Below are 19,482 nucleotides of genomic sequence, written 5' to 3' on the forward strand. Positions count from 1 at the left end.
TTTTCCCTTCCTGACACCTCCTTGCCAGAAGAACAACATTTTGACTCTCCTCACTCCCATCAAGGCCTCCCAGTGCAGGGCAGCCACGACTTCTGTTTGCTGCCCCCCACCCCGCCTGGCTCCCAGCTGAGCCACTGGGCTGAGATGTGCAGCGTTCACTTCCTCAGGAGAGATCCTCTGAGCCCCTCCAGGCAGTGCCTCTGGGCTCCCTCTAACACTGGCATGACTCACAGCCTGCCCTGTGAGGCCTGAGGGTCCTGCTGCCTTCCTTCCTCCTTCCCAGCTAGCATGATATTCTCTGCTTCTGAACTCCTTCGGCTGCCAAAACACCCTCAAACCCCTAAATAAGAGAGCCCTACCTCTACCTATAAGCTGGGTAGCCCTAGGGTCATCTTTGGAATCCAACACTTTGGCCAGGCCAAACTCCAAGTACATTAATAGCAGAAAATTTCAACTTTGAGTCCATGAGGGATTGTGAACCCTCTGAGAGCCTACACAAAGATATGAGCTCTCTCTCTAGAGAAATGGACATATACAGAAAAGTCTACAGATTTTAGGAGATTAATGGACTCCCTAAATCCCATTCAAAGTCCATGGACTCAGGTTAAAAAAAAAAGACAAAAACAAAACAAAACAAAACCCTTGATCTAGAGGAATGGAGGCTCTAGCCATGGCCCAAGAAGAGTATTTAAGCATGATGCTTAAAGAAGAAGATGGAGTGAGACAAAAGACAGTAGCTGGAGGGGTTTGTGGATAGCTTCCCTACTTCCAACAAAAGAATTGAAGGCAATGGATTTAAAAACTCTGTAAATCAAGTTTCTGGCCTGGCAACAGCCTTAAGTCACAGATGAGGTTGACAGCAGGTACCCACTATGCTTTGTACAAGCTCTTGGCTAAGACTTAGATCCAGCAGGAGTCCTAACGTAGCAGTAAGTGTGTGCAAAAGAAGACCCAAGAGGCCTGTTAACTGAAAAGAATCTGTGATTTTTCCTGGGGGAGTGCTGGATAGGCATGGAGCAGGGAGGCCTCCCCCAGAGCTTCAGGAATCTCTCAAGCAATCTTTGCTGGAGACTTTCCATCACAGTTAGACCCCCTCAACCACAAAGCCATAGCCCAAGAAGGCCCAAAGCCTTGCCCGTTCCCCTCCCAGCTCCAGGCTTACACTGGCCTCAGGCTCCCAACCTGTCTCACACACACACACACACACACATATATTCCACTGGAGGTCAGGACTGCTGAATTCAAAGCTGCTCATCAGGCAAAGGCTGGGGACCTAAGTTAGAGGGAGCAAGAGCTCCTTAGGATCAGTGTAACAGCACTCGCTTGTCCACACTGCAGACTTCTCAGTGGGTAAAGTTCTACTTCTACTAAAAGGGCTCACTGGGTAGGTACGATATCCAAGTTTCCTTGGATATGGTATGAAAAGACACACCCAAGTGATACCAGATTCCAGATTTTAGACTATGGTTCAGACAACATGAGCCAAACAATGCTGGTGTCTGCCCTACCTCTGGGCTGTTTTTGTGGCTGTCCTGTTGACTTCTGCCTCCAGGGATGAGGAAACCCACTAGAGCCAAGTTCCTCCCCAAACTGGCCCCACGGAGCCTTCTCCCAGTTTTAGAGGTGGCATAGGCTACCCTTCTCCCACAGCACTTTCAGTTTTGCTTCTGCAGCCTCAGCCCCTCCAGGCCTTGGCTGCAACGCACAGCTGGAGAGCCAGCTCCGTTTACCACAAGGAAACCTGCTTTGGCCAAGATCTCGGGCCCAGTTCTGCTGTCCTAAGCAGTTTTAGAGAAGGTAAGGCGGGACGGCCTGGAGGCACTAGCCAAGCCAAGCAGACCAACTGAGCCCCGTCTGGAGTTGGGTCCAGGCCCCGCCAGCTGTGCGGGTGCAGCTGGGAAATGCCAAGTCAGCCACATTCCAGCCTCTTCCTTGCAAAGCCATCAACAGGCAACCACACTGGGCAGGAAGGAGGAAGCCACAGTACAGTCTCCCCTCGGGGGACCACGTGAAGGGCCAAGAGGCTCACACAGCCCTTCCCACCTCCCCTCAAAGTTGACTTTCCCTAGGGGAGGGTGGAGCCAGGAGAGGGTTCCCCTGCTCTAGAAGACTCTGCCGGCTGAGATCTCAGAAATCTTCCTTTGGGACTGATAAATGCTAATGGGTGCTGTAGGAAGGCTGATCTAAGGGGGAACACTGCCTCCTGGAGTCCTGGCCAGAGGGGCCAAAGGGATAACTCACTCACACAGAAAACATTCACCAAGAGGGACTATCATCCATTGATATTTGCAATGCACACCCTCCCATGCACCTGCCATAGAGTTTTCACAGACACCCCATTCTACTCTGCCTATTTTTAGATCTTTGTAGCACTGTTTTTTGCTAATAAATCAGGCCAGAAAAGGGAGTAGATGCCTCCCACTCTTCCACTCCCTGCATGTAGCAAGTCTTGAAATCCTATTGATTTCTTTACCAAAGCTTCAGCAAATCGTCCCTTTCCCATGGTCCATGCCCTCATCACCCTTCATGCTGACACTTGCTGTCATCTTCCTGCCTGCCTTGCGCCCCTCCAATCCCACTTGCATAGTGCCATCAGGATGACTCTGCAAAAATGCCCACCTAACCCTGCAGCTCCCTTCTGCCCTGCATCTTGACTCCGTGGGCCTGGCACCAGCTGGGCTCTGCCCAGCTCTGCAGCCTCATCTCCTACCTGTCCCCAACCTGACTCCCAAACATAAACCATACTACTTCTTACAATTCCTTCCACACTTCCTACCCTGTTCACACCTCACTACCCACATGGTCCCCTCTGCTGGAAGGCCCTTACCCCTGGTCCATCTAGGTCAGGCATTTTCCCATTCATAAGGGAAGATGGGGCTCCACTGTCACTCCCATGGAAAGCTTTCCCTCACATGCTCTGGCTCCCCAGGGTCCCTGCAACACTTTTTCAGCCTCTATTATCCCACTGACTTTATACTGCAGTCATATGGTTGTTCTGTATCTCCCTTCCAGGCCAGAAACTATCCCCTTTTCTTCAGATGCCCCAGAACCTAGCATGGAGCTCATACCAGGGGCGGGTTGCAACATGAGAGCTGCTGCAAAGCCACCGCCTCCACGCCTGACAGGAAGTAGACTGGGAGGAAGGCACCTTTTTTCTGCACTGTCCAAACATCTTCTATCCCTTTTTCCCACTGTCCCCAGGTGAGACTGTTTCCCTGGCCTCAGCTGATGTCCAGCTTTAACTACTAGAGTCTGAGAGGATAAAGGAGGGATCAGATGCGGCTTCCTTAACTTCATGCCTGCAGCCCCAACTCTGCCTGAATTCCACAGCCAAGGCCAAAACCCAGAATGCCTGGATTTCCTAATTGTCTTTGTCAGTCCTGTTCCAGACATGCTACCTGACCTCCAGCTGCCCCATACCTCTGCTCCTCCATCAAACAAGAGGGACAACTGGCCAGGGTCTGTCGGCATGGCGCTCCAAGTCCCTGGGTCCTGGCCAGGGTACCCTTGGGCCCTGGTTACAAAATACACTACAGTAAATTTGACAGCTGGCTCCGGCCTTATACTTGGTCTTGTGGTGGTCGGTTGACCCTCTGATGTGTGCCAGAAAGAGGTCTTATCAAGACAGGGATCCATCCATCTATCCCCTGTCCCTCTAGCTATTTATTCATTTAACATATTTTATTGGGCACCTACTATGTTACAGGCACTAGTCTAAGCTCTGGGAATACAGGAGGGAAGAAGACAGAAAATGTTTCTTCTCTCATAGAACTTAAATTCTCCTTGGGTTTAGGGAGACAGATAATATATCAACAAGCCAGCAAAATATCAGACCGTGATATACGCTAGGCTGAGAGTTAAAAAGGGGTGCTGAGGTACAGGGTGAACAGGCAACTCCTATAGATTGAGTGGTCCTTGAGAAGGTGACATTTAAATAGATAAGCAGGGGCCAGTCATTGAAAGATGGGGAACTGAATTCTAGGAGCAACTGACATAGAGATCCTGGAACAGGCAAGAGTTTGACTTGTTTGAGGAACCAGAACTGAGGAGAACTAGTACCTGGAACATAATGGTGGGAAGGAAAGGAATATGTGAGGAGAGGTGGGGCCGGCAAAGTTGTCCTGAAGGGCCAGCCCAGGTCAGAGTTAGGGCTTATGCTGAATACAGTGGGAAGATCTGGGACAGCCTTAAACCCTGTTACTACACTGGTAACCCTGACAGCTACCTTCCTGGATAGCAGTTTCTCTCTTTCTTCTCCCTTTCCCCACCCACTTCCTTGATTTCTAAACTATTTCTTGAAGCATCTTGTCTGTCTTTTGATTAAAGTCCCTCCTCTAGGTAACATAACTACCAAAGGCAGTTCAAATCTTTCATTCCCATCAAAACCAAGTATGGTCAAGCTAATATGAGCTTAAAATGAAAAACATGTTTTGAAAACAATTTTTTCGAAAAACCTCTTCCAACTCTAAATGACACTTAAAATAGAACAGAAAAAAGATCCTCTTCCCTAAAGACACACTGATATTAAAAAAATTATAAATTTCTTAGCTTTCATTGCCTATAAAAATCCCTACTGTCTGTCATTTGAGGATAAGGCACAAATCCTACCTTCCCCTGGCAGCAGGGCCCATCTGCGTCCCCCACCTGCAGCGGAGACCACGCATTGCTCTTGGTAAAGCAACCAAGGGGAGCTCGAAGTCCTGCCTCCTTAGGACTCAGGCAGAACTGCAGGTGGGACCCCTGAGCTGGGGGGCAATGCCAGGAGCCTGCAGGAAGGTCTAAGTGGGAAGCCCCCAGACCAGGAACTTTCAAGCCCATGGACCTCCTTTTTTTCCTTTTTCCCTCTCTTCTACACATAAATATAAACATAAAACATAAATCTTTCATGCCTGTTTTTGCATGAAACAACAGGTATTTTTTTTGTATTCTAAACACAAGTAACATCCAGGCCAACAATACTGCCTTTTCAAAATTCACCCTCTCCCCTCTTCTTGGAGATCTGGATGCCGTCCTCTCTGTCTCGGAGACTGAGCAGCTGAGTGCCATGGGCCGCCTCCAGCAGCTCCCGTCTGTGGGCCTGTTGAACCCTGTCTTCATCTTTCTCAGACTTAGTGCTGTGCTCCTCCTGGAGGAGGCCTGGCCCCCGCCCACAGGGGTGGCAGAAACAGAGCCACAGCCAGAAACCAGCCTCAGAGCTCACGGGACCATGAGGGGCTCAGGGCAAGCACCCCGACAAGCAGTTTCCAAGACGGGCAACCACTGCACTCACTTTTTTCTTTTTTCTCCTTTTGTTTTTTGTTGTTGTTGTTGTTGTTAATTTTATTGTGGTAAGAACACTAAACAGGAGATCTAGCCTGTTAACAAACATCTAAGTGTATAGCACCGTGCTGTTAACTATAAGGACAATGTTGGATAGCAGATTTCTGGGACTCATTCATGTTGCTTTGCTGAAACTTGACACCCATTGGTTAGCAACTCCCCAAACCCCTGGCAACCACCATTCTGCTCTCTGCTTCTACACGTCTGACTGTTTCAGGTACCTCATGTACGTGGAATCACGCAGCATTTGTGCTTGTGACTGGCTCGTTTCACTTAGCATAATGCCCCCAATATAACAGGATTTCTCTCCCTTTTAAGACCGAATATTACTCCACTATATACATATACCGCATGTTCTTTATCTAGTCATCCATTGATGGGCATTGAGGTTGTTTCCATGTCTTGGCTATTGTGTGCACTCACTTTGATTTGATATAAAATTGGGCTTTCAAAATGGCTGCCTTTGTTTGCCTCAGGATGCAGAAACGTCGACAGCTCTGCTTGGAGCCCTAAACTCCTACCCTAAACACATACCACACGGTCCTGCCAATCACCACTGAAGGAGCTATGCTGGGGTCCTTCCAAGGCCTAGGCTTGTTCTCTTTGTGGCATTCCTTGCCTTATGGATAACAGCTCTGCCTCTGGGCAGATGCCGGGGGACTAGCGCTCCCTCCTCAGTGAGCCATATAAGTTCAGAGGCAGGCTGCCCATCCCTGCCAAGCCTAGAATACCTCCCCTCCTGCTGTAAGGAGCCTAGACACTCCCCCACTTGTCTCCGCCAGTCTCTGCTGTGCTTCCCCCTCTGGCTTCATGAGCAGAATTCTTACTCAGCATGTCTCACAGAACTTTCGGGATCTGAGTCCTGCCCACCTCTTCCATCTCACGATTACCACTCTTACCTCCTCCGCTTCCTCCTCCTCTGCCTATCCACCCCAGCCCAACCTAACTGAACCACAGACATGTACTTTCTTGGAGCCGCAGTATCCTTTCCTTCTCTCTGGAATGGCTTTCTCTTTTCTTTGACCGGCTAAGTCCTACCTATCCTTTAAAACTCAGCTCAGATATCACCTTCTCCAGGAAGCCTTCTCTGACTCCTCCAGACTGAGTTAGACAACCATTCTCCATTCTTCCACCTCTGTCCTAGCACTCACCACAGATTTTGTAAGTATCTATCTATGGGCTAGTATCCCCACTAAGCTGCACCCTTTGAAGGTGGGACATGCCTCTATCCCCAGATACCTCATCGTTAGCCCAGTGTTTGCTGTGTCTTCCATGTTCAAAAGGTAGTAAGCGGATGGATGAATGCATGCATGCATCTCCAACCAACTGGCCTAATGGGCCCAAACTCATGAGGTCCAGCAATGCTGGTTACTGGGGAGCATGTGCATTTCAGCTTCACGTCAGGACTGCCTCAGCTACCACCTCAATTCCTGACCTGAGCTGTATTTGGCTATATGAGTGTCCAATTCCATCGCCAAGAGCTCTTTGGAATTCTCAGGATGCCAGAAAGGCATTTGGTTCCTGCCTTCTAGGAGAGAAGAAAATTGCAAAGTGCTTTGTGCTCCCTCTCTGCCCCCCTGTCCCCATGACATATCCATCACCCTTCCTGCCATTCAGAACTCTCACTCCAACCCATCACCTTCTGAGATTAAACAGCTGGAAGTCCCAGACAGCCCTGGACTTTCCTATAAATCAGGTAACTAAAAGCTAGCGACAAGCAGCTCCCAAAGAATAGGGAAGGTAGAGGGGCAGGAAGATTTTTGACAGAAGGCGGGTCAAAGCTATGGGTACATGGTTTCAGGAAAAAGATCAACTTCCAGCCTTTGCCCTCCCCAAACCCTACCCACTCTCCTACCCTCCCTCAGCATCTGAAAAGTCAGGGGCCCCACATTTTTCTCCTGGGCCTGATTCCTGCTCACATTCTCACCTCCCACCTCCAGTGGGCGCTGCTGAGTTAATGGCCTGAACCATGTCAGTGGTGAGAGCATCCAGTAGGCTGGTGATGAACTCCATTTTCTTCCCTTCTGGACAGCCTAAAAGATAAAATGAGATTTGAAGGTAGATGCCAGGTAAAAATCAAGTCAACAGCTTTCTCAACTACCATCCTTTCCTAAACTTCTCAAAGCCCTTCTTGTCCAGCCAAATCCACTTTAGTGGTTTGTTTACTGATCAGATGAGTCTCATAAACTTCCATAGTTCCTTTACCCATACCCCACAAAGGGCCATCAGACCAAATAATGCTTTCAATTTTCTTCCATTCCACACATCTTTGCTAGACATCAACTCAGGCACCATGTTAAATGCTAGAGATACAGAGTGAACAATACAGAAGGTCCTTATCCTTGTAAAGTTCACATCTACAGGGGAACTCAACCTAATAGCCAAGCAGTCATACTAAAGTGAGAAAAATACTGTGCAAGGGGTAAGAACTAGGGGCTGTGGGAGCACAAGGGAGGGAGAGAACCCCCAGTGGTCAAAGTTGACTTAAGTACACCTACCACCGCATCCATCCAAGAGCCTCCTCCTTTTTTCACTTCCCTCCTCATCCATCTTAGATTATAACTACAGCATCTCTCTTGTAAATACTCCCAAGTCCTTGTTCCTTTTTTCCTCCTTGTATTATTCCAGGAAAACACAGTAAAGCACAGATGAACCTTCTATAGATACGCCTTTTCCATGTCTACACCACATAGCTGGGGAAAACACCACCACACGACTGGATAAATGGGTGTCCTATAAAGTCACAATCACCAGCACCAAATGGGCCCTCTACACTACTCCCAGTGCTCCTCTCCAAAGCAACTCCACACAGAAATTAGCAACTAGCTCATTCTCTTCTGTCCCCAAATCCTCCAGGTCTCAGGTTCAACACTTGCTTCTCAGAGAAGCTGTGGAATCTAAAGCAGGTTCTCCCTGCCATTCTCACAGCACGTTCCGCTTTTTCTTCAGAGTACCCACCACGACTATCCATAAATGCCTGTACTCATTTATTCGCATCCAATCTGTCTCCTCCACTCTGTAAGTCTCATGTCAACTTTGACCACTAGATTATACCCAGTGCTTGGCACATAGTAGAATCTCAATTCCCATTTGTTGAGGGGTTAGCTTAAAGGGGTACCCTGGCCACCATGACTCCACTCTTGTGATGGGGTGATTTCTACAAACCTCGTGTGGAACTCCCTGACTTTTAGAACTCTCTGCTTTCAGTTCTCACTTGGAGTCCTGATAGGTCATGGGAAGGTGGCCCATTTCCCACCAGCACTAATCTGACTTTGTGCTGTGTAAAGACAATAAGATTCCAAGCCACCAATATTTAGTAATTTTACTGTAACTTGCAGGCAGAGATTGCTATAAATAAGGGGAAACACGCACATCAGCCATTTGGAGGTACCAGGGCCCTGCCTATGTATCTTGTGTCACACTCCATGGTCGTCCTGTGTCACCAGGGGTCATCTGCCTCTTCAGAGCAAGCAACAGACACTGTCCACATCGCTCAGGACAGCCCCTCCCTATAAGCTATCTTATCCTCACAGCCCTGGAAAAAATAACTCACAGTGCTCAAAACATTGTCCTCATGGACCTCAGATGGACAACGCATTGTGGAGTTGCAGACAGGATTTTAGCCCGATGACTACATTATAAAGATGAAGAGGCACAAGGAAGAGAAGCAACATGCACAAGAGCACAGAGCTAATTAGGGATAAATCCCAGACTGGGATGCAGATCCCACGGCTCCTGGTTCCACCTTACACATGGGGAAACAGACAAAGAGGAGACAGCTTCTTCTGCATAATAAGAGGGTGGAGGAACAGAAGGAGGTGACGGCGCCTGCAGGGCAGCATCGTCTCCCACCTGGTAGCTCCCTGTCCTTGAAGGGGTCATCCGCCTCTGTACTCTTGGCCCTGGCGTCGCTCTCACAACTGGGCATCACGTAGCTGGGAAAAGAGAGATATGGGGGGGTTGGGAGGGGCTGGCAACTGAGCCTACTTCAGTCACTACTGCCCAGCAATGATCTATGTTGTCACCAAGCCTAAAGCACCGAGGGTAGGCAGCACGATATCTCTTGCACTGTCTGGCAGCTACAAGGCAATCTTAGCATCAGTGTTCCCATTGAGACATGTTCAGGCATGTCATTTCAACCACTCAAGCATAATAACAATGACACTTGAGCTGCACACAGTATCTTTATTGACCCATGGAACCTAGTGGCTTAGAAAGGGCAATAATCTCATCAGGAAACTGATGTCCAGAGAGGTTAAGTACTGTTCCAAGGTCTTAAGTTAGAAAGAGACAGGCCTGTGACCAGAATCCAGGTCCCAGGGTCTTTCTAACTGAAACTCTTCTACTCATTGAAAACATTGCTCTCCCAGGCACTCAACTCCCACCAAACCAGGGCAGGAACACTGGGAGATGCCAGCATGGATAACAGCCAGCAGGTACGTTTTTCCCAGGACCCAGCCTGGGGGGCTTACCGTGTGGAGGTCCCAGGTAGCGGGCGCCCTGTGTCCACCAGCACACACCAGCAGTAGCCAGTGGACTGGTGGCATTGCACTGGCTTATAGAGTCCCCCAGGGGCACACTCAGGGATGACAATACCCTCACGGGGATTCTGCCGGGCCTCTTCCAGGGCACTCTGCCTCTCCTGGTCACATGAGTAGACTTTCTCTGCAAGAGAAGACACAGCCTGTGGTGACTATCACTCCTGTGATTTAACATTCCTGTCTTCTGTGCCCAGCATCCAAAGTAAGTAGCAAGGACCAGGCCTGGACCCAAGGAACTGATGAGCTGCCCCGTTGATGAATTACCACGGAGAGCTGTCTCCCATGCCAGCGCATACTGAGGGGACTGGAGGTTCAGAACCTCCCTGTGGCTATCTCTGCTGCCAGCATTCATTAGCATTCCCACCAAATAGGTTCAACTGCAGCAACAAGCCAGACAGGGACTCCAGGGATGCCCCTTCTCAGAGTGGCAGCTTGTCCCAAGGGTGGAATATCTCACTGTTTTCAGAGTGGCTCCTGCTGATGCTCTGTCTATGGGCTGCAGGACAGGTGGGTGCAGGAGCCTGGCTACCCTGCAAGCTGATGCAGGAATGCCTGTGCGTGTAGACCCTTCCAAGCCCAGACACAGCAGGATGGAGCCGTGGCCATCAGCCTCATGTGGAGTGATGCTCAGCACCCAGGAGGAGCAGAAACAAGGTCCAGCCTTGGCTTCTCCCCACCCTCCAACGCTGCTGGACAAAGCAGGCCGAGTGAATTTCAGTGAATTACACAATGCTGCTTCCATCCAATTGGAGAGAAAACAGGCCCAGCCGGATGCTGTCTGCACTCAGCCTCAGGAACACATGAGCATGTCTGAACCACCAAACCTGGTTTCCCCCGAGCCAGTCCCCGGCTGAGACAGTGCATGGTACCCTGTGTCCAGCATGGCCAGCTCCAGGGCGTCTCACATCTGCACAGCCACTTACCTGAAAATTCTTCCCAATCAACCACTTAGCCTGCCTGGCTTCCCTTTTTGTTTTTTTTCTGTTTTTTTTTTTTAATTATTAAAAATAAATAGTGTTGGGTTTCTTATTATAAAGAAGTTTAAAAAAAGAAACTTTGGAAAAACCTATAATCCTGCCAGAGTTAAACACTGTACCTTCCCTAGATTTTATGTACATACATACATGGAAATACAGGTGCACACATCTACTTTTTTGATAACAAAAGAATCACATCATAAACCTGTACTATCACTTTATTTTTCATTTACTTGTTTATTTACCTACTATATTTTTTTCATACCACTATTCTACAACTCTTCTCTTGAAGAAGTTGACAGGAATGTAGTCTTGGGCATCCTACTGAATGTTTACAGATCATTACAAAAATACCCTTCTTAAGAGCAAGGAACTTGGTATCAGCAACCCGGAGAACCATGCTGTGCACTGAACAGCAGCACAAGTAATCAAAATAACAGACACTCAACTCCACTTTAAAGAAGCCAACTTCCTTGAAATAATGGCTGTGTTAATGACACACATATAGGTAAAACACGCATGTTTAAACAAACCATAGGAGTACACAGAGACACAAAGTAGCTCAATGCAGTTTTACAGATAAGTCAGATGATAGAAAAACAATGCTATGTCTCACTGCTAGGAAAATGCTTGAAAACAATAGCCTGGTGATTCTCATTGCAGGGTAAAAATATTTCCTTAGGGGCATAAAAATATCTGAGGGCCAGGAGGCAGGCACATATAGCATATTCACTATTAAAATAGAAAATGTTATTTTGAATTTGGGAAGTGAAAAAAAACTACTGTTTTCATAATGCAAATATAGAAAAGCTAAACAGAATCTCCTTGGCTAGAAGAAGAGGAGTTTAAAACAGCTGACAGACATCAGACTTGGGATTCTGCCTCCAACTGTGACTACCACCAGAACAGCATCTAGAGGCAGGAAAGAGACAGAAACTGAGCAGGGAGAGGGGCCTGGGGAAACCTGGCTTGAAGATCCAGCATTTTGACTTCAGCCCCTGGCTGGGAAGGTGCCATGGCAACTTCAAGGGGATTATGCAAGAATTTTTCAATAGCTCCCCCAACCCCAATTTGGTAGCCTTATTTTCCTACCTCGTATTTCATGCCATGAAAGAGGCAATAGAGGAGCAAAACCAAAGGAAAACAGCTTTTTACTGGCACCACGTTCATGTAACAACCTCTGACAGAGGCTTTAAATTAAGACTCTCCAGGCCAACCTTCTAAAGCCATAAATCAGACTGAAAGCAAGAGGCAAAGAGAGAAGGGGGGAACTTCCCCAGGGGCAGAGCGAATAATGAACCTGACTTCACACCACTGGGGGTCCCGAGACCCTCGGAAATGTGGACAGGAGCCATCTAAGAAGAGGCACAGACTCGTGGTTTGGGCCCTGTTGATGGATTTCTGGAAGTCCTTGAAGGCTGTTCTGAGCTGTTTATAGTCAGTGTCTATGAAGTTCCATGGAGAATAAAATCATTAAAATGCCAGGCTCAGTGGCTCATGCCTATAATCCCAGCATTTGGGAAGGCTGAGGCAGGCAGATTGCTTACCCCAGGAGTTTGAGACCAGCCTGGGTAACATAGCAAGACTCTGTCTTTACAAAAAAAAAAAAAAAAAAATACAAAAAGTAGCCAGTGTGTGTGATGGCGCATGCCTGTAGTCCTAGCTACCCAGGAGGCTGAGGTGAGAGGGCCACCTGAGTCCAGGAGGTTGAAGCTGTAGTGAGCCATGATCACGCCACTGCACTACAGCCTGGGCCACAGAGTAAGACCCTGTCTCAATAAAATTAAATAAAATAAATAAAATAAAATAAAATAAATGATAAAGCTCACTAATTTGGAAAAATGGGGGATAGCAAAGAATTTTTTAAAAGCCTGAATGCAAGGTTTATTACTTTTTTATTTTATTATTTTTATTATTGATTTACTACTTCCTTACAGTATCTGCAAGTCCAGGTGCCTCTAAGAAAGAGACAGGAGTGATTTATCATAATAACACTAACCCTCTGTGAAGAGTACACAGAGAGTTTGTCTTACAGCAAAGAGAAAATCTCCCTTAAAATCATCTTTACAACTAATAACAATAAAAACAAACATTCATTGAGTGATATGTGCCAGGCAATAGACTAAGGGCTTTACCGGATGAATCCCTTTGCCCATGTGAGGTAGGCACTATTATTACGCCCATTTTGTAGACAAGGAAGCTGAACATTGGAGAGATTAATGGATTTTCCCAAGTTCACTCAGCCGGGAGAGAGAAAGGCCGGGGATCCTGACAGTCAGGCTTGACTTGCTAACCTCTAGACAGTGTTGCCTCTAACCATTTGCTCTAGGAGACGAATAACTTTATTTTTACAGTGAGCTCTTCTATGTCAGTGTCTTTGCAGACTATCCCAAATCTGCTGCATTCAAAACCAAATGTGCTGGACACAGCACAGCTTCTTCTGACCAATGATGTCTTCTCGACCTAAGCACGCTACAAATCTTGTACCTGGATATTTTTCTCTCTTTGCCTCAGAAGCGGAAAACTTAAAACCAAATTTAACTCATCCACCATCGCAGAACTCTAAAATGAATAACAATAGCTAACATCTATTTGAGTATTTACCATGGGCCAGACTTGGAATTAGGTGACTATTTGTATTAACTCACTTCAAACTCATTACAAGCCTTTAAGGGCAGTATTGTTATCCTTATTGAACAGAAAAGGATGCAGAAACACAGACTGGCTGAGAAATTGGATGATCATAGAACTAGGAAGTGGCAGAGCTGACATTTCAGCACCGGCTGTGTGCTTCACCTCTGCAAGATCATCTTCTCGCCACAGGCTAATCTGATTTTTATCCTAACCTACATTTTTCTTTTACTCAGTATAGGTCACCTCATTACAAAACAGTCCCCACTGAACTGTGCCTCCCTGTGATCATGCCCTTGTGTGGACCCCTCCACGTGGACTCTGGTTTGCTTTGGCCCATAGAGCGTTAGAGGCAATGCTGATGTTGTGTGCCAGGCCGAGGCCTCAAGAGGACTTGCAGCTCTCGCTTTCACTTTTGTGGAAGCTGCCCTGAGATCATCACAAGGAAGCTGGTCTCACCTACTGGAGAACAAGAGGCCACAGAGAGGAAAGGGAAGCAGCTCAGGTCACAGCGAGTACCAACAGCAGATGTGAGAGGGAGGTCACCTTGTACATTCCAGCCCAGCTGATCCTCCCCCACCTGGATGAGTCCAGGAGTAAATTCAGGTAAAACAAGTACCCAGCCAACCCACAGACACATTAGAAAGAATAAATTATTTTTATGGTAAGCCAGTACATTTTGGAGCAGTCTGTTACACAGCAACAGATAACTGAAACATCTAGACCTCCTCAACTATTCATCAATTTACCCCACACGTATTTTTGTAGCCCTGTAAGCCCTTCAGTCAACCAATCAATTATTCTTGAAGGGCTTCTCTAGAGGTTATGGGTCATGCAGATGCTAATCAGTAAGTACCACAGGGCATAAGCTTATTCCATATGTGAGGACCCAAATTTGTAACTCATCCAGCATTGCAGAACTCTAAAATGAATAACAATAGCTAAGATTTATTTGAGTATTTACCATGTGCCAGACTTGGTACTGGGCAGTTTGCTTGTATTAACTCACTTCAAACTTAAACAAGCCTCTAAAATAGTGTTCTTCTTATCCTCACTGAATACAGGAAGATGCAGAAACACAGACTGGCAGAGTCATTGGATCAAGATCACAGAACTAGGAAGTAGCAGACCCAAAAAGCCAGCCCACCCATGGGGCCACTATCATCCTCTGTCCTTCTCAGTTACCTAGATCTCAAATGCATCTTAAAATTCACATCTATCAGTTTTCTTAGGTACCAAGAAGTCCCCTTCCAGAATGCAAGACAGGGGGCCTATTTCGTGGGTCTCTTCATGATCATGGTTCAGAGAAGGAGCTCCCCAGAAGTGAACACACACTGTTCTAAAATAATCTCTGCTCAGGAACATTGAGGGAGAGATGGCAAGATTAGAAGGTCTGGCTAGGTATCTATGAGAATGGGCCAGGACCATCTGTAAACACCTGGAAGTCATAAACAGAAGGGAAGAGGGAACAATCAGGGCTGGGGGTGGGGGGGCATGGAAATGCGTGGCCACACACTTCACATGCCTGCCCCTATAATCCTGTCCCTCAGATGGTGCAGAGAAGAAGTGAGAGTCAGGTCATTCCGCACTTGGCAATGAGCGGTTAAAGTTTCACTGACAAACCTCTGACTGCCTAAGAGAAGAAACGCAATAGAAAAAACATCCAAGCAAACTGCCCAGTACCAAGTCTGGCACATGGTAAATACTCAAATAGAAGTGAAACCATGTCCACCCCTTGTCACCAGAAAGCACACAACCCTGTCCACCACTAATTGCACATAGCAAAGAAGGACCAAAGTCCAGCAGGAGTGGGCAGAGCAGGAGACAGGAGAGGAAAAAAGAGGTTGGATCAGACAAACATGAACCCGGTCTCCAGGCCCAGGGCACGGGTTCTTTCACATCCCACTAAGAGAGGATAAGCCTGGAGCACAGCTCTGTTGGCTAGGACTAGCCCAGGCCTCTGTGCCTCTCAATTACTCGTGGTGATTAGGAACAAAGGAAAGCATGGATAACCTAAATCCTCAGCTAATCCCCAGTCTTGATTTTAGCCCAGAGTTTAGTCTTTTATCCCAGAAACCTTTTCTTCTTCATCATCTTTTTCCTTTCTCTTCTTTTTTTGTTTAAAGCAAAAATGGCCAAAAAACATAAACATTACAAGATTTGAGTTTCAGATCTTTGGGCTGGCCTTTCTTTCTAGACACTGCCTTCCAGAGGAGGAACTGCTGAAGAAAGGAGCAGACAGAAAAGCTGAGATCCTGGGTAACCCAAAACCAAAGCACCTTCTGCACATGCAGTCAGCAGTTATTGGTAGGCCAGCTATGCTGTAAGCTTTTTGGAGAAAGAACATGGGAACCTCACGGTGATGGAGGAAGCAGAGGGTGAAGGGAGAGATGGGTGGAGAGAGCAGACAGTAGACAGAAGGTCTGTGTCACTCAGGGTTCTGCAGAGAAAGAGCCAACAGAAGACAGAGACAGGTGTATATGTATGTGTGTGTATCTTTATATCTATTGGTTTTGGAAGGGCTAGCACAGGGACAAGTGCTAGATATCTACAGATTATAGATACACGAGACAGAGAGAGTGATATTTTAAGGAATTGGCTATGTAATTATACGGGCTGGCAAATCTAAAATATGTTGGGCAGGCCAATAGGCTAGAAATTCAGGTAAGAGTGATGGGGCAGTCTTGAGTCCAAAATCAATAGGTCAGGTCAGCAGACTGGAAACTCAAGCAGTATTTCCATGTTACAGTCTGGAGAGGGAATTCCTTCTTTTGGGGGAAACCTCAGTCTTTGTTCTTAAGCCCTTCCACTGATTGGATGGGACCCACCCACATTATGAAGGGCAATCTGTTTTATTTGAAGTCAATTGACTGTAAATATTGACCACATCCACAAAATACCTTCACACCAATATCTAGATGAGTGTTTGACCAAACAACTGGGCAGGATGGCCTAGCCAAATTGACCTATAACATGAAGCATCGTGAAGTCCATCTGAAAAATAAGTGCAAGAAAAAAGGCTAATCTTACAGAGAACCATATGCAGAAGAACTGAAGAAGAGTCACAAGCCATAAAAACACGGACTGGGAAGATGCCTTGATGAATGATGCAGTCTTCCCAGAGAAAGAATCAGAAGCTCTCCCAGTGGAGGCTCGGTTGGTAACCAAGGTGGCTACTCTGGCCATCCGGACAGGGAGTTCCTTACACTACAGGAAAAGTAAGCTGACATTGTCCTGAGAGAGGAGGACATAAAGCAGGATCCTGAGTAGCAAATGAGATTAGGGCCCAGGAAAAGGACACAAAAAAGGACTGGGACCTTGTAGACCCAGGTTCTCACTCAGGATGTTACTGGTTGTATATGTACTGGGTGCTGGCATCATGTCAGGTGCTGGAGAGGCCAGAAAAATCCTCTAAGATGTAGCAAGCACAAAGAATAAGCCATGAGATCTTTGCCTACCCTCATTCTAGGCCATCCTCCATCCCTGAAGCTTTCCCTGAGGCCCCGCCCAGAACAAGGCTAGAAGCAGTGTGGCCGCGGTGGAGGATCTGCCCTCATGGGCCCCTTGTCCTCGGTACCCTGACTTCACTGGATGCAAGTTCCTGGAAACCATAACTCTGCACATCCTTCCTTAGCCTTCACCTCACCCATCTCTGGTGGCCATAGGAGAGCCATGGAATCTCTGGTGTACAAGATTCATAAAGGGTACTTGGTCCAAGAACCCTTCTATTGTTTGAGTCCCCATTATGTCACCCCTCTCACAGAATTCTAGTCTGACACTTCAGAGATGGGGCTGCCCACTGTTGAATAAACCGCAGGGATGAGACCACAGAGGCTGCAAAAAGAATAACTATCCCTTTGACACATCCTGGGAAATGCTACACTCAATCCTCAGACCATCAAGCACTGGATTTTCTTAGGGGAAAAATCAATTAAAATGTTACCCAGACTGAAAAATGAGAGGCACTTACTTAGGTTTCATTGCAAAAGGAGTTGTCCCACTGAGCCAAGAATATTAAAGAAAAAATTAGCATTGTGTCACCTACAGTGACCCTGAAACCCCTTCAAATACTTCACACCCACCTAGTCTCGTATCAAAAATGAATGAAATGCTGAAAGATAATCCAAAATATCAAACTGGTGTTGAAAACAACCTTTCTAAATTACAACATGAAATTCCAGAGGCGTAAGAAACCACATGGTCCCAGCCTCAGGATTCTCTAGGTCAGCGTGCGAGCATGTGAGAGTGTGGTGTCGGGAGTGTTCCAGAACTGTCGGGTGGCTGAGAATTTGGCAGAGGAAGGCACTGCGGGAGTAAAAGAGAGAAAGATAGGACCAGGTTGTAAGGAACTGACTTTGCTGTTTCAGAAGGGTTAGCACAGGGACGAGATGTGGTACCCCGGGGAAGGGTTGCTGGACTCCATGATTTATGGGACATCACTGAGCAGGCCCTTGCTGTTTATTTAGCCACATGGGGTTTTAGCACCTATGGTTTCAAGCCAACTATGTGAACAGGTTATTTTTCTTACTTGTGGACTTTGCACTTTTTCACAGGAGGGGCTAAGTGGCCCCCAGGGATCATTTTTCCAAGCACCACTTGCTGGGCCAATTCTGCCCTGCTACCATGGCTTTCCATCACGCACACCACTCAGTGCCACTTGGCCATCGCCAATTCCCAATTCCCAATTTCTCAACATCTATGTGACTCAGTTATGCAGGGGCTCTGGGAGCCCCTGAGGAGGGGGAGAGCCCACAGAACCATTGCTCAGGGCTCCTTTCCAAATAGAAGGCAGACAACTGGCCCAGAAAAGGAAAGGCCTTACCAGGGAAAGGGAAAAGCAAACTTCACTGGCAAACAGAACAAAGTCAGCCGCTGAAATTGTGCTTAGGTTTGTATCAGGTAGAGGGAGGGTATGGGGAGAATAGAAACAGAATTTGCACAAATTAAAGTCACACTTCTGTTGGCATGGGTTTTTCATCCCCTTTAAGCTAAAAAGCCCTTTCCCCCACAGAATAGGCAGCAAAAGAAAGCAAAAATCCAATATCATCCCTCAGTTGTAACCTACAAAGGGACCCGGGAGAACTCCCTGGAGGGAACACCCTTCCGATTAACTCACTGGCCAAGAGAAGAACTATCTCCAGCTCCAGCCCAGATGGAGATGTGAACTTGGTCTAAAAGCTCAACTGCCAGAGAGAACTCAGGGCAGTCAGAGGGAACTAGAGGTAGGGGATGAGGGAATACTAGGGCTTCCTTGGCAAGGCTAAAAGCAGTAGTAAGTGCCTATCACTCCTCCTGCATACTCCTATCCAAGGGTCCGGCATGTTAGAAGGTTCTGAAGTCAGCAACAGTTGGAATAGAGGCAGTATAGGCAGTCAAGAGCATGGGCTTTGTAGTCAATGATTCAGGTGCTACCCCTTGTTCGCTATGTGACCTTGGCCAGTTCAGGTTCCTTACGTGTAAAAGTAAGGTAACTCTTGCACATGCCTCATAGGGTCATTGTGAAGATTAAATGCAATCATATGTGAAAAACATTAAACCTGGTGGCATAGTAAGTTGCTAAATGGTAGCTACTATTCCTATTAGCTTGTCTAAGGTAGCAGTGTGGAGCAAACATGGTCTTCCTGCCCTATCCCTGTGAATGACCAGTCTCCTCAACAGGACTCCAGTAGCTGACCAAGGGCAGGGGAATGGAGCAGTATGCTCCAGAGGCAGGCAATAAAGGGATGTTATGTCTGTAGGTAAACTAAAAAAAAATATACACATATAGCTAAGAGTTTATCTGCTTTTTATAATCACTATGCCAGCAATTCAAAACAATGTCAGTGATAAAATACTCCTCCCCACTGGTAGGGACCACACCATCGCCCCCCATCCCTTTGGTGCACCACTGCCCAATGGTCAGCTCCTGCCTTAAATGTTCCTTGTATTTCATCCTTTGAACCCTCAGTGGCAAACAGAGGCCTTAGCACATGATAGTTCTTGATGGATCTATGACCTTGGACAAGGCCCTTAGC

At 47.1% G+C, this 19,482-nt stretch overlaps 1 protein-coding gene across 4 annotated transcripts in view; it reads right to left on the reverse strand.

The window, feature by feature from the left end:
- SMOC1 (SPARC related modular calcium binding 1) overlaps positions 1 to 19,482 on the reverse strand; it is a 154,335-nt gene that overhangs the window by 11,610 nt on the left and 123,243 nt on the right. For all 4 annotated transcript variants that reach the window (XM_032179741.2, XM_032179740.2, XM_032179739.2 and 1 more), the window contains exons 8-10: positions 9,792 to 9,984; positions 9,172 to 9,254; positions 7,247 to 7,352 (exon numbers count right to left, since the gene is read on the reverse strand). In XM_032179741.2, coding sequence (XP_032035632.1) covers positions 7,247 to 7,352; positions 9,172 to 9,254; positions 9,792 to 9,984 — 382 coding nt within the window. The remainder of the gene's footprint in view (positions 1 to 7,246; positions 7,353 to 9,171; positions 9,255 to 9,791; positions 9,985 to 19,482) is intronic.

The sequence above is a fragment of the Hylobates moloch genome, unplaced genomic scaffold (assembly GCF_009828535.3).
Source record: "Hylobates moloch isolate HMO894 unplaced genomic scaffold, HMol_V3 SCAFFOLD_16, whole genome shotgun sequence".
Classification (NCBI taxonomy): Eukaryota; Metazoa; Chordata; class Mammalia; order Primates; family Hylobatidae; genus Hylobates; species Hylobates moloch.